At 39.1% G+C, this 14,858-nt stretch overlaps 1 protein-coding gene across 1 annotated transcript in view; it reads right to left on the reverse strand.

Annotated features, from left to right (window-relative positions):
- Nucleotides 1–10,980: 10,980 nt before the first annotated feature.
- ARMH4 (armadillo like helical domain containing 4) overlaps nt 10,981–14,858 on the reverse strand; it is a 133,429-nt gene continuing 129,551 nt past the window's right edge. Inside the window, exons 6-7 of the mRNA XM_030811209.1 lie at nt 12,554–12,688; nt 10,981–12,310 (exon numbers count right to left, since the gene is read on the reverse strand). Coding sequence (XP_030667069.1) covers nt 12,242–12,310; nt 12,554–12,688 — 204 coding nt within the window. The 3' untranslated portion in view covers nt 10,981–12,241. The remainder of the gene's footprint in view (nt 12,311–12,553; nt 12,689–14,858) is intronic.

The raw sequence follows: 14,858 nt of genomic DNA on the forward strand, positions 1-14,858 counted from the left end.
AAGTAGCAGTGAAACAAGGAAAGAGAGAAGGCCAATACAAGGATGAATTTTCAAGGTAGCATTGCAATGGACAACCAGTGCTCAATCCTAAGGACTATTCTGAGAAGCCTCATGAAATGTATCTGAGAACCAGCCACATGAGCAACAAATGGTGGGAGGATTTATCCATCAGTTTCCATCCTCATTGGTTAAGGCCCACCAGGTTAGCCCCCCTATATTTCCAGGTTGTATATGTGTGAGTGACAAGTGAAACCCCACAGTAACCCATACCCTGGCAAACTGGTGGAAGCCTGTGCCAAACTGAATGCTACTTAGATGACTGGAATAAAAGATAGGATTTGAAGTGTCTGTTACACTTCCCCTAAGAGATGTCTGATACACTCCCTCTAAGATGTCCCTTAGGTTGCTATTTGCCCAGGATCATTCCAGTTTATGCCTGTTGTCCCATTGTAATTAACAGTGTCCCCACTTTTTTGTTTTTGAGATAGGGTCTCATTCCATCACCCAGGCTGGAGTGCAGTGGCATGATCATGGCTCACTGCAGCCTCAACCTCCCAGGCTCAAGTGATCATCCCACCTTAACCTGCCAAGTATCTGGGTCCACAGAGGCACATCACCACATCTGGCTAATTTTTAATTTTTGGTAGATACAGGGTCTCCTACATTGCCCAGGCTGGACTCAAACTCCTGGACTCAAGTGATCCATGTGAGCCAGCGCACCCAGCCGTGCCCCTTTCACTCTCAATTGTATCCCAGTTTAGACCATAAGGATATATTCACTCAGTGCGCTCACTCTCTCTCTCTCTCTCTGGCTGTCGCTCTCATACAGACACCCATCCTCCCAACCTTCTACCCACCTTCCAACACACACACACACACACACACACACACACACACACACACACACACTTTGAGAAACACAAAAACAATCCCCAATAGAATTGGTTTATTCATAGTTGTTTTCTTCTTCATGGTTGTTTTTCTTATTTTTTACTGCCCTCTGCAGAAATGTCTCTCGATACAATGCATTTTGTGTTCATTGAGATAAATGAAGAGTGCACCCAAAGAAACCACCTTCTACTAAATCTTTAAACAAGGAACAGGTCTTGTGCCACACATTGCATTTTAATAAACTTAATTTAATGAAGCGCTGCATTCCACAAGTACAGTCTGTACAGTAGCTCTCCTTTGGGATGGAAAAAATACAAGAAGCAATGCCGAGGACCATGAACTGTATACAGAAGCCTTGTGGATCTAGAAACCAACAGTGTATGAACATAGGACATTCTCAAGTTTTAAAACGTGGCCATTATAATATCATCACATTACATAAATATCACATCACCAATATTCTTTTTGTTTTTTTCTTTTAGAACCAAAAAAAAATGCTTGTAAACTGCAAAATTACTTTAGAAAAATCTGAATTAACTACTAAGTACAGTCAGCCCTTCATATTTGTGAGTTACACATCTGTAGATTCAACCAACCCTGGATGGAAAATATTCAGGAAAAAAAATCAGTACAGAGTAGTGTCTGTACTAAACAGGTACGCACTTTTTTTCTTGTCATTATTCACTAAATACAGTATAACAACTAATTACATAGCATTTACATATTAGGTATTATATGTTTAGAGATGATATAAAGTATAATTGAGGATGTGCATAGGTTATTCACAAATACTACACCACGTTATGTAAGGCGCTTGAGCATCCATGAATTTTGTTATCAGCAGGGAGTTCTGGAACCAATCCCCCATGGATACCTAGAGACAACTGTAATTGCAAACTACTTCAGTGAATAACAAAAGCTAACTAAAAACTTAGTTCTGAATAATTGGATTGTCTGTTGCACTCTACCTATTGAAGCAGAGTGTTTACATGGCCACAGGTAATTCACTCAGTAATTTCAGGGTATGACTCAAGATGCAGTATTCTTCTCTGTGGCTCTTCGCCTTGGAGCACTTGGAAGATGCATTATCTGCTGAAAAACCAATGTTCAGTATGGGCTGATATAATAAAAATTAAATACTTTAAAAACTGAATCAAAATCATAGCTAAAAACCATGCTATACAGTTTCTATGACATGAAAAATCGGTGAACCAATCATTTATTACAGGTCTTGTTTTATGTTTCTCTTGTCAAAGATAATTATTTATTACAAGTGAGGTTTCTGCCATCAGTAGAGTCAAGGGTAACCTGGGGTGACTACCTCTTTGAATTTTGATACTCACTCGAGTTTATCCATGTTAAGTACTGAGCACAGCACTTGGCCTACAGCAAGAGCTCAAGAAGTATTTGTGATTTTATTATCACTAAGAAAAAATAAATTTGAATTTCACTAAGATTTTTGAAATTCACATTTTATTTGCATGGCATAAAGCTAGCCTATTCAACAACTCCCCATAATTAAACTTTAAAAGATCCTGATTATTTATAACAGAAAATAATTATGTCCCTAATTCATTTGCCTTTTTTTTTTTCTGGTTGCCTTTGATTGACTTCTGACCTTAAGCATGAACAGAAATGTGTCCTAAAAAGGCTGGTCTTTCCAGTGAAAAGTCAACCAGTTTGCCAAATGCTTACTCCATAATTTTAATCTAATAACATTTTATGAACAAGAACTTACTTTCACATCCAGACAATATTTTTAGAATAAAGCTCATTGCACCTTATAATGTGCTTTATTTAATGTCATCTCCTACTATGTGCAAGAAGTTTGGGGGAGTATGGGCTAGTAGAGATGTTTACAAAGGTCTTGATTGAAAGAACCACGGGGCTTTGTTAATTGATTTTAAAGATACTTACAATTTCTCTGCAAATACAGAGAACAAAGACAATAAAACATTATTTAGTAAGATATAAGTCCTATTGAATCAGTTGGTACCCACTTTCATTTATAGACCCTTCAGAGCTGAAAGGGATGGGGAGAGGGTGGATGAAGAAGGTCTAATGGAGAATACACAGAAGAAGCAGAAGCCATGGCTCCTCTTTTTAACAATGACAGAGAAAGGAAAACAATGGCCTTAGCAATAAACATTTGCTCATTTAACTTTAGTCAAGTTAAATCAAATGTAAAAAATACGTGTGCCCTATAATAATAAATGACACAAAAATACTAATTAGATTCAAGAGAGTTGAACTGAATAACCCTTTAATCAATTTAAGTCACACAGTAAGTGTCCTTTTTCCCAGTATTTCTCATAATACTACATATTATTTACACTTATGGTTATTCAGTCTTATTATTTAATTATAAAAGCTTATAGCTTTTACTTTGGGGGCAAAGACAAAGAGATGAAAGTGTTCTCTAATCCCTTAAGGAACAAGAATATGACATTTGCCAATGTGCGTTGTGTTTATGGAGACTTCTTTCAACTCTGTTCTTATTTTCATCATATGGAGGCATCCTGAGGTAAGTGGGCAGTTATGGACCATCAAATGCGAAATAAATGTTGTTAATGAGGAAACACAGCTTGCTCGTTCAAATACAACTTAGGATTTTCACAAGCTGTTTTCCTTTCTTCTATTCCTTTTAAAACAACCACGGGAAAACATAGCTACAAAGAGGTAACAAAATACTATGTAAATTATAACCCTGATTTTGTATAAAAATAAAAGTATTTATTGCATATCATAAATGCATAGGAAAAAAAGATTAGAAAAGTACAGACCAAAATGTTACCAATGTTTATTATTGTTAACATTTTGGGTGGAACTGGAATAATTATTCTTAAGTTTTTCTGAATTTTCTCAATTCTGCATATCATTGCCCCTGAGGCCCTCCAGAATCTGGCCTTGTGTTGATATGGCAACTATGGGAAACTTGCTTTATTTTTCATATGCTAAGGAAGGTAAGTGGCTTGATGATTGCCCATAAGAACTGTCAAAAGGCCACAGAAACCGCTCAGCACCGGGACACGGAGCTGCATTGCTTGATTCTGCAGGCTGCATATCTAAGACCAGGTGTCTTCCTCATACATGCCAGCCCTGAGAAAAAAGGTTTCTTGGATTTGTTTTCAAGAAAAGCAAGATACTGAGCTTTGTTCCCTTGTCAAAGAATAAGAAACTCTCCTATTAGCCTTTACAAATCAAGACAGTCAAACAGATTTGAGATAGTAACTCATATCTAGGGATCAACCAAAGTAATCCCCTAAAGGTATTAGGAGAATTTTCCCAGATATTTAAGTTTTATTAAATGCAAAGTTAGTTCATTGGCACCTACTATTAAAAGTAACAGAAGATGGCGAGGTGCAGTGGCTTATGCCTGTAATTCCAACAACTCAGGAGGCTGAGGCAGGATAGCTTGAGCCCAGGTGTTTGAGACCAGCCTGGGCAACATAGAAAGACCCTGTATCTACAAAAAATACAAATAAAAAAATAGCTGAGAGTGGTGACACACATCTGTAATCCTAGCCACTCAAGAAGTTATGGGGGAAGGATCACTTAAGCCCAAGAGTTTGAGGCTGCAGTAAGCTATGATTGCACCATTGCACTACAGCCTGAGCGACAGAGCAAGACCCTGTCTCAAAAAAAGTAAACAAAAAAAGTCACAGAAAATGACCACACATTTACACTTTGTAAAAATTAATGCTGCCTATACATTTTTGGCAGGCTTGTAGGTTATTTTTCTCAGGCCTAGATATGCTGGGATAATACAGGGTCAGCCCCTCCAGAAGGCAGAACACTAGACTCCGTCGTATCTAGAAGCCTCAAAGGTCCCATGACCCTAGTCAGCTTTAAATGTTGTCTTTTCCCTCATCTCTCCATCTAAACAATCTGCAAGTCCCACTGTCTACCCCTGCTGAACACCGCCAGAACCCATTCTCCCCTTCCATGTTCATTCCTGCAACCTTGGTCCAGGCCATGATTATCTCTCACTTACATTGCTGCAACAACCCTGACCTTCACTGGTGTCTCTGACTCCAGACTTTAACCTTCCCAAACCAGTCTTCCTTCAGGCCTGATCATATCACTTCACAGCATAATATTTTAGCATGACTTCTAATAGCCCTCGAACGAAGTCCTCATTCCTTGACAGGACCTAGAGGACCCTTCCCATTCAGCCCCGTATTTCACATGTCATACTACCCTCAACCCCAACTCTCACTCCCCTAGAATACCTAGCACCCCAGCCAGGCTAACTACTTGATCTCTCCCCCCTGGCCTTTGCACATGGGGTTTCTCTGGCTAGATCACACATCCCTTTCTCCCCTTTATCTGAATAACCCCACTCATCCTCCCGGACTTAGGTTTGATGTTCCCTGCTCTGGAGAAACATCCCTGATCTTCTTGACCCAGTTAGATATTCCTTTTCTGGATCCCAGTGTCTCTGACATGAAATTGCCCATTTTCTGTCTTCCCTACTAATCCATAAGCCCTTTCTAGTCATGGACTGTGTCTTGGCTACCCCAACACTTAACATATTACCTGACACATAAAAGGCATTCAGTAAATACTGATTCAGTCAGAAGCAATATCAAGTGTTCTTTGTTTGCTGAAGATAGAATCTCTAGCCATCCTCACCCTCCTTGGCAAAGAACTAATCAAATCTTTGGGATTTGATTGGTTCAATCACAAAACCATTTCCTATTCCTCCTCCTCTATCTCTTACATAAAGAGGGAAATAAAGGAAAATGACCATTGAAGGTTTTGTATCAAAATTCCTTTTTGGAAGACTACTTATAATTTCCTACTTTAGTCTGTCTGGCCATAAAGAAGTCTGAACTACACAAATGCTGTGGCCATGTCATGAGACATAAAATTAGAGAAATGATTCAAATGCTTTTGGTCCCTTCCTTTATTTCACTGCTAATTAGGAAGACGATATTGAGATGAACACAACACTGGTTAATAAAAATCTCAGTTTCCTGAACTGATGCCGGGTTTATTCTTTTGAGACTAGAGCAGATGATCTACCCACCTTAAAGGTAATAAAATAATCCAAGTGGATGCCCACTTTGCCTGCCATTTTGCTTGCACTCTATTCCTATACCTATAAACTTTGAGAAAAAAGATAACAGGAGATTCCCCCCACAGATAATTCTTCTGTTTTTACTCCTCAGTTCCTCCATCCTTAACCCACAAAAGGTTACACCTCTCAGCAACATCCATCTGAAGAATTTATACTCTATATTACAAATTATTGATGGTTATCACTTATGTAAGTGATCTTTTCCTGCTGCTTCTTGAAAAGAGAAAGTAGGATATTTGCTTTACTAGGTGGAATATGTAAGTTTTTTTACATCAATTTTTTTGTGCTTTTACACAAACTAGAACATGGGAGCAAATGATTTGTTTCTTTGTGCTTTTGCTGCTACTTACTGAGGGAATTCCTTCCTTCCTTCCTTCCTTCCTTCCTTCCTTCCTTCCTTCCTTCCCTCCTTCCTTCCCTCACTCCCTCCCTCCCTCCTTCCTTCCTTCCCTCCCTCCCTTTATCCTATATGCACATGATAGAAATTTGGGTTAATTAAAAGGGAGTTAGATATACCTATGACCCCAAATAGGACACTCCCAATGCATTATACTACAGTGGCTTGCAAAATAAATGCTGGGGTTTTTTTCTGCATGCAGAAATTAAGCAACAGGATTATGTTTCCAGCCATGTTAACTGCCAGTCTATAATTATCAGAGCAACATCTCTCCACAGTTCATCTTCAGCTTATCAGTCTAGGAGTGCTAAACGTGCACATGTGGGACTTTTACTAAGTCAGTACCATTATTTTGCTTTCAAATTATTTCCTATTCCTAGAAGTTTATATTCAGTCATTTGAAGACTGTGCAATTAAAGAAGATATCTAACTGAGCTTAAGCTCATTTAAAGTAACCAAGCACCTTTTACCTCCTCATCCATCTTGGACTTCAATTCCCCACCCCCAGCTATGTTCATTCTACTAGTATGAGATAATTTTATTTGATGGAGAAGGTGGAGGCAAAAGGGATTTTTGTAGCTTTATGGTCCCTTCTCCTGTTAATGATCTTCCTCATTTGTATTCTTCTCCTTGCTTTTCTCTATCTTGTTTCAAGCATTGGTCCATTCAGAACTTTGGCATCCTCCAGCACTTTCTAATATTTTGTGCCATTTTTATATTTGCCTTGTATTATGATTTTCCTCCATCTTCTTCTACCATATTTCTTTGCTTGTAACCATACCTTCACATACCCTAATGGGAAGAGATTTTTTTTCAGTTGTGTTCCTGCCTCTTCAAATTCCTCTGTGGTCATAAAAAAGGCTGTCTTGCAAAAATGTCACATAGCTATAACCTTGCGCCAAATAGTACATCTTGTTTCCAAAAGCTGTTTTTTTGGCAGCTGGTAGGAACATGGATTATTCGTATCCACAGAAATCACAATGCCAGCGGAGGATTTGATTCTTCTCCCCCAGGTTGTGGCTGTGATTGGAAATAAGGTGTTTCATTTGGACTTCTACAGGAAGAAGACACCCGGAGGCAGACATAGAAGGAAGAGCGAGGTCTTCAGTATGCTCCATGCACTCTATATAATTTTCTGATACCTATATGTTTTGGCTTTTAACGCTTAGCCTTTGGGAAAAAAATCATAAAATGAAAAACCACTTTTAATTGACTCTTCAAAAATCACTTTAAATGTGTTCTAAAACTTGGCTTTAAAATTTCTTCATACAGTTCTGACCTACGTTAAGAGATACAGGTACTTTAAGAAAGTGTTTCTGGAAAATTGTATTTGAGGCAGTTTATCAGCTGAAGCCACAGCTAAGGCATTGCTAAGGGAATCTGTTACCCTGGGATACTAATTAACTCCAAATATTGCATATAAATTAAGCTAGCAGCTACTGAAGGAAACAGCTTATGGGAAAGAAAAAACTAAAGAGGTTGGAGAGAAAAGCACTGTCTTTTCTAATTAGAGAAAAAGACATCAGAGGTATGGGAGAAACTCTTTTCTCTCCATCCCAGCCTTCTAATCTTTTTCTAGTAGCTTCCATCCTTTTCTCTTTCCTTTTGTTTTCCTTTCTCCTTTCTCCACGGCAGGTGTGATTTATTGGATAGCATGACCGGGGAAAGCATCTCTTCCCACAAGGGACTGCTCTCCTTGTCTCTTTTGTGTGTGTGTGTGTGTGTGCGTGTGTGTGTGTGTGTGTGTGTGTGTTAAGAACACTTAATGTGAGATCTACCCTCTTAACAAAAATTTTTGTTTTGTTTTGTTTTTTTGTTTTTGAGACGCAGTCTCACTTTGTTGCCAGGCTGGAGTGCAGTGGCGCAATCTTGGCTCATGGCAACCTCCACCTCCCGGGTTCAAGCGATTCTCCTGCCTCAGCCTCCCGAGTAGCTGGGACTACAGGCGCACTACCACGCCCAACAATTTTTTGTATTTTTAGTAGAGATGGGGTTTCACCATGTTAGCCAGGATGGTTTCCATCTCCTGACCTCATGATCTGCCTGCCTTGGCCTCCCAAAGTGCTGGGATTACAGGCATGAGCCACCGCACCCGGCCCTCTTAACAAATTTTTAACTGCACAGTATGATATTGTTAACTATAGGCACTATGTTATACAGCAGAGCTCTAGAACTTATTCATCTTGCATAACTGAAACATAATTAATCAACATCTCCCCATCTTTAACTTTGCCCAGCCCCTGGCAAGCACCATTTTGCCTCTGCCCCTATGAATTTGATTATTTTGGACACCTCAAATAAGTGCAATCATGTGTTTGTCCTTCTGTCACTAGTTTATTTCACTTAGCATAGTGTTCTCCATGTGTATCCATATTGTCACAATGACAGGATTTCCTTATTTCCTATGGCTGAATAATATTCTACTGTATGTATATACCACATTTTCTTTATCCATTCATCTATCAATAGATATTTAGGTGTTTCCATATCTTGGCTATTGTGAATAATACTGCAATGAACACAGGAGTACAGATACTTTTTCGAGATCCTGATTTCTATTCTTTTGGATATATGCCCAGAAGTGGGATAGTTGGATTATATGGTAGTTCTATTTTAATTGTTTGAGGAATTTTCATACTGTTTTCCACAGTGGCTATCCATTTTACATTCCCATCCACAGTATACAAGGGTTCCAATTTCTCCACATCCTCAGAAACAATTGTTATATTTTGTTTTATTGAATAATAGCCATCCCAATAGGTGTGAGGTATTATCTCATTGTGACTTTAAATGACCTTGTCTCTATCATAAGGAAGTTGTTCTCTAGATAGATCCCTCCTAGCTATGTGCTCAAGCTTGCTGGGGCACGAATACCCCAAGCTCCTTCCCTGGAGATTCTAACTCATCAGGTCTGGGGCAAGGCCTTGAAATCTGTATGTTTCACAACTATCCCAGGTGATTCTTATGAGCCTGCAAATTCTGGAAACGCTGCCTCTCCCTCTGAGAAGAAGACCTAGTTCCTGCCCCTGTGGTAGGATGCCAGCTGTTCTGGCTGGGTAAACTCAGTCCAGTGGGGATGGTGTTCACAACTGAAGCTGCAGGAATCAGCCCTCCTTTCCAGACAGCTTTGTTTCACTGTTAAGTGTTTTAAGCCTAGTTGTTTGAATAAAAAGTTGACTTTCTATTTTAATTGTGCAAACATAAGCATACTTATCACTTATTTTGGGTAAACCTACAAGTGGCTGATTTACTACTTCTCATCCGGACCGCTGTATAACCACTGGCCAGCACTTCTGTCTCGTAGCAGCACCCTTAATCCCAGGTTTTGTTTAAAATATGACAACCTTTTCTGATCCTCTTAATAATCTAAGCCAACCACTGAAAATCATTATTCCACAGCCATCAGCAGCAAGGAAAATGGCCAAAATAAACATGTCATTTGTACCATCCACCGACCTTCCACTCAATCCAGATGTTTAAATGAGTTTGTACAGAAATGTACTCTAAGTATACTCTTTTCCTTCAAGAAATCATGTGTCCCAAAAAGGACCACAGAGATACTGTGTTAAGCCAAAATTCACATACATGTCATCCTCACAGACCTCTGAGAAATGAAAATATGGGTCTGTTATTTGGGAATTTATTATACCACAGTTTGAAGATTCAGTCTATTAGCCATGGTTTAGTTAAGACTATAGATTGAGTAGCCCAAGGCAATAATGGTCATTAGTATCACCCATGTGCCACTCAGTTAAGTGGCCTATTATGTATTCTCAATAAATAGTTTGTCAAGAATACAAAGACAGTAATGCCACACCATGCTCACTTACTCCCAACCTTAGAAACACTTACAGCAAAGGGCTGCTCTTAGAAAAGGAAAACATCCCTTATGCAATATCAGGATGTCTCTACTCATGAAATTACAAATCACTTCTGAGTGTCATGGTTCTGAATTCTATTTTTAAAATCTGACCTTGAGCTAATTTGCCAATTGCTAACTTCTATTTGACTGTACAGAGCTTTTCACTTCTCTTGATCAATTTCACACATTTGCTTACATCTCTTGGCAAAAAGAGTTAAAATTATTTGATGAAAACATTCTTGTGAGCCAGCCATTATTCAAAAACGGATTCTAGGAAGGTTTTTCTATTAGTTCCATAGAGGTGATACTTAAGTTTATGACTGTAAAGGAAGTAACTGAGATGGGGAAGGAAAGAACTTGTGTGAGTAAGAGAGAAATTAGAAAGGCATCATTCATTTAACAAAGATGGAAACTCACATCAAATGTTCCTTGACCAAGCAGCTATCTCCTTAGAACCTTTGTTTTAAAGAAGGACTCTGAAATGTCACTGCTTCCACCAAAGTCTATGAAAAGGGTACTGAACTGAAGATAAGGGTGCATGGCTGGGTCCAAGTGGGTTCTCATGCTGATTCTCTCTGGGTACAACTTTGGAAAATCATTTCACTTCTCTGCTTCAGTTCCATCTTCAGTCAAATGAGAGAATAAAAACATATGTCCTACCTCACATAGTAGCTATGAGGGATAACTGTGCAACTTTTCTTGAACATAGTAGACAAGTTCTAAAAAACACCAACAAGTTCTCCACAGTGACAGCACTATTAATAAATAACTTTTATTATTCCATGGCAATGAGCCAAGCCTTTACCCCAAAACTCAACTAACTACAAATCCTCAATCCCTAGATTCAAGTAGCGTATTGGAATATCATATTTTGTATAGGGCAGGGAATTACCTTCCAAGGGAGATGAGAAATGATTGAACATAGTTTAACATCCTCACAGCGGGGTGCCCTGAGAGAGGCTGGTTTCCCGTGAGCTCTGTTGTTCACCAAGACTCTGGCCACTGGGCAGACAAATGATAGAATGTCTATTTTTCTAATGAAGCCATATAAGGACCAATGGTAGCCCACATTTTCCATGGTGAAGACCACAGATGTGGAAATACAACACTCTGAATTAGTCACATTAGTAGCCACATAAGCATAGAACCAAATGGCAGACAGAAACGCTCTGAGAGCTTACCTACCCTCATCTCATTTTGAATTCTTCTTCATTTTTTCTTGGCAAAATCAAATAGTACACAAAAAGAATATCTCTTAATCATAAACATGTATGACTCTGTTGGACTCAATCACACTATTTAAGACAGCAAGCATACATTAAGACTAAGAGTCAATTTAATGTATTATTTCTAGTGCATTTTTTTCCTCGCCAAGAATAAGAATAAAACAGAAGGTGAGAAATAATAAAACTAGGAGACTGAAGTACATAATGCAAAAGACGTACAAATCTACATATAATCCTAATATGCTGAGAGAGCTTCTTAATGAAAATGATTTCATTCTGAGTTACTGCTAGTTTGATGCAAATGCAGTATGTACCATGGCCCACAAGCCTATGGTTTCCAGTAGGTAGAGTATATCTTGAGAAGTTATTCTTTGTTAAGATTTATATCTCAAAGTCAAGCATGCCTTGGTGGCAACAATCATTATTCTCAATGCAGGTAATTCAAACCAAGGAAAAGACACTGTGGAAAACTACAAAATATTTACTCTGCCTAATGTAGCAACTCCTACTGAAAAACATAAATGCTGCATATTTATGAGTTGTAGCCCACGGTTGTGGAAAATTCACTACAGAATAAAACCAAATACTGCATGATACGTTTAGTATACAACATGCCGTTTCTGCTCAGTACAAGAAAAATCTACTACCCAGCACCCAGCAGACACTAGGACTAATGGCCTGATAGCAGCAATGTGGCAGGTTGTTCTTTTTTTTTTTTCTGCTCCAAAATAAAAATTAGAATAGTAGCATCGTTGAATATCCCAATTAAAACCCAGTCCAATTCAAAATTCATCTTCAGAGCTGTCGGCTAAGAGCATTACTCGATCTTGCATGCTGTTGAATTCTCTCTGCTAGAGAAAGAAAACAGAAAAGCATTAAACTCTTTCTGCCACAGAGCAAAACTGAGAAACAGGCCCACTTTAAAAGACACGCTAACAAACGAAGCCGAGGCAGGAGCTACAGCAGCTAATCCAGACCACTGGGCACGTCAATACTGCTCAGGCATCATTAAACCCCGTGTGCTTTATTAAGTAAATTAGATAAGCAAAGAATGTTCTGAAACTGATTAGGTTTTGCTATTGTTGGTTCCGTACCTTTCTTTTATGCCTTTTGAAGCCATTTCTCCTTCGGCGATTCATAACCTTAATGCTGTAGAGGGCTCCCAAGATGAACAAGGCTCCAGCTATCCCAACCCCTACAGGCACCAGCATCCCAGACATGTAACCAGCCTGCATAGAAAAGGAAACACACATTAGGATGCTAAACAGAGCCCACTGCCCTGGGTTTCTCATTTCTGCTGGATGGCAGCAGGTTTTTAGACACTTTGAATTCTCCTGTCTGCTTTGTTATAAGATAAAACTAAACCTAAAATACAGTAACTTTTTAGGGAGAAGGCAACAGAGAGAGAGATAGGCCTATTTTGAGGATATTTCAAATACATAGAAGTATTGAAATAAATCAGCCAGACCTAGTGGCACCTCCAGCCACAAGCTTATGCACATTTGTCAACCTCAGGTTCTGATGACAGAAATATAATTTGTATTAAAGATGGATGAAGTAAGCCTCTGAGAATGCCAGGACTACTAAAATGCTATAAATTGGAAATATCAGCCACAGTCAAGCTTAAAGGAGGTCAAAGTGTCCTCTGGAATAGTGTATTTGCTGGGGGGTAAAAAGAGGGCCTTGACAGTGGTGGTCCTCCCTTCTCCCTCTCTCTGTCTTAGCTGCATTACAGTAAGAAAAGAAAGACGAAAATGCTTGTGAGTAAAAGGGGAGGGCTTCTGAAAATAAGGAAGAAAAGGGCCTGCAAAGGCAAGGGGAGGAATGTTAGATGTTGGAGCAAAGGCAGAAAAGCCAAGGACAAGGGGATAGTGTGCACACAAAATGGATGGAGTGATTTCTATGAATGGAATCACCTTCCCAATAGACAAGACAAAGTTGGAGGTTGGGAGGGAATTCTGAATGTCCCAGCCCCAAAGAAAGGCAGTGGCTGAGAAGTACACAAAGATCACTGCCAACAACATGATATCTCCAAAAGATCTTGGAAGTGTCAAATTCATCTATGTCTCCAGTGTCTCCAAGGTGTCACTATGGATACTTTTGTCCTCAGAGAGCAGGATGATCCCTGGACTTGAGTAAGTACCTCAGGACCTACCTAAGCTCAGGGCGAGGCCTTTGTACTCAGAGTGATCCCTACACCTTGGTCAATAAGACTCCTATGGGCTAAGAGGGTATGTACTAACCTATAGCCCTTTCATGGGGGAACACAGGTAATGGTTTCCCTCCCAAGAAGCCCTTCCTAGAAGTCTACCCAAACAAAATACATAAACAATTTAAATTGTTCATAAGTCTATTCATTTATATGACAATTTTTTAAAATTTCTAACACAGCACAAACTGTTTTAGTATTTTTCAAAGTGAGCCAAAAACAGAGCAGGACAGAGGATAAAAGTTTTCCTGAAAGTGCTGAAGTATGCAGGCTGTGATGTTTTCCCAACATTTCTAACAGGACATCCAAGGAATACATCAGACCTTATGAAACAGCAGCACTTTCCTCTTGTGCTCAGCCAGCTCCCTCACTGTTTCTGCCTCCCAGAGTCTTAACTTAGGGCAAACTATGGAAATTTTTCCATCAATTTGAGAACAATAGCACTGTTCCTCAGCATACTAAGTATCTTTCCCCAAGAAACAAAGCCTAGACATTTTTCAATCAATTAATATGCCTTCTTCTCACTCATAGACGGGAACTGAATAATGAGAACACTTGGACACAGGAAGGGGAATATCACACACCGGGGGCCTGTCGTGGGGTGGGGAGAGGGGGGAGGGATAGCATTAGGAGATATACCTAATGTAAATGACGAGTTAACGGGTGCAGCACACCCACATGGCACATGTATACATATGTAACAAACCTGAACGTTGTGCACATGTACCCTAGAACTTAAAGTATAATAAAAATAAATAAATAAATAAATAAATAAATAAAATTAATATGCTTTGTGGAAGCCCAAACTTTTTCTAAAGTTCTTCCAAATCTACTTAAGGCTTATAAAAACTCTGTAATTTTCCATGTGGGAAAATACTGAACAACAGCAAAGTGTTGGTGCTCACACAAGAACTGTGAATTATTTTTTAGTTACCATTCCCACCGTATGGAAACACACACAAGTTGAAATATGATAAACTTTAAGCCCAGATGATCAGGCTTTTCATGTACAGTAACATTTGAACTTTTGGAAGGTCAGCTTGATCAGCCTCTGTGCATGTCTCCTCATACTCTGTAACTTAATCCCACACCAACAACATCGGTATTCTCAAATATGTCACCATTTCCGCATTTCTTACTGACACACTTAAGCCTTTTATTTATGGAGCTTTATTTTTTCAAATTTATAT

This window comes from Nomascus leucogenys, chromosome 1a (assembly GCF_006542625.1).
Source record: "Nomascus leucogenys isolate Asia chromosome 1a, Asia_NLE_v1, whole genome shotgun sequence".
NCBI classification, from domain to species: Eukaryota; Metazoa; Chordata; class Mammalia; order Primates; family Hylobatidae; genus Nomascus; species Nomascus leucogenys.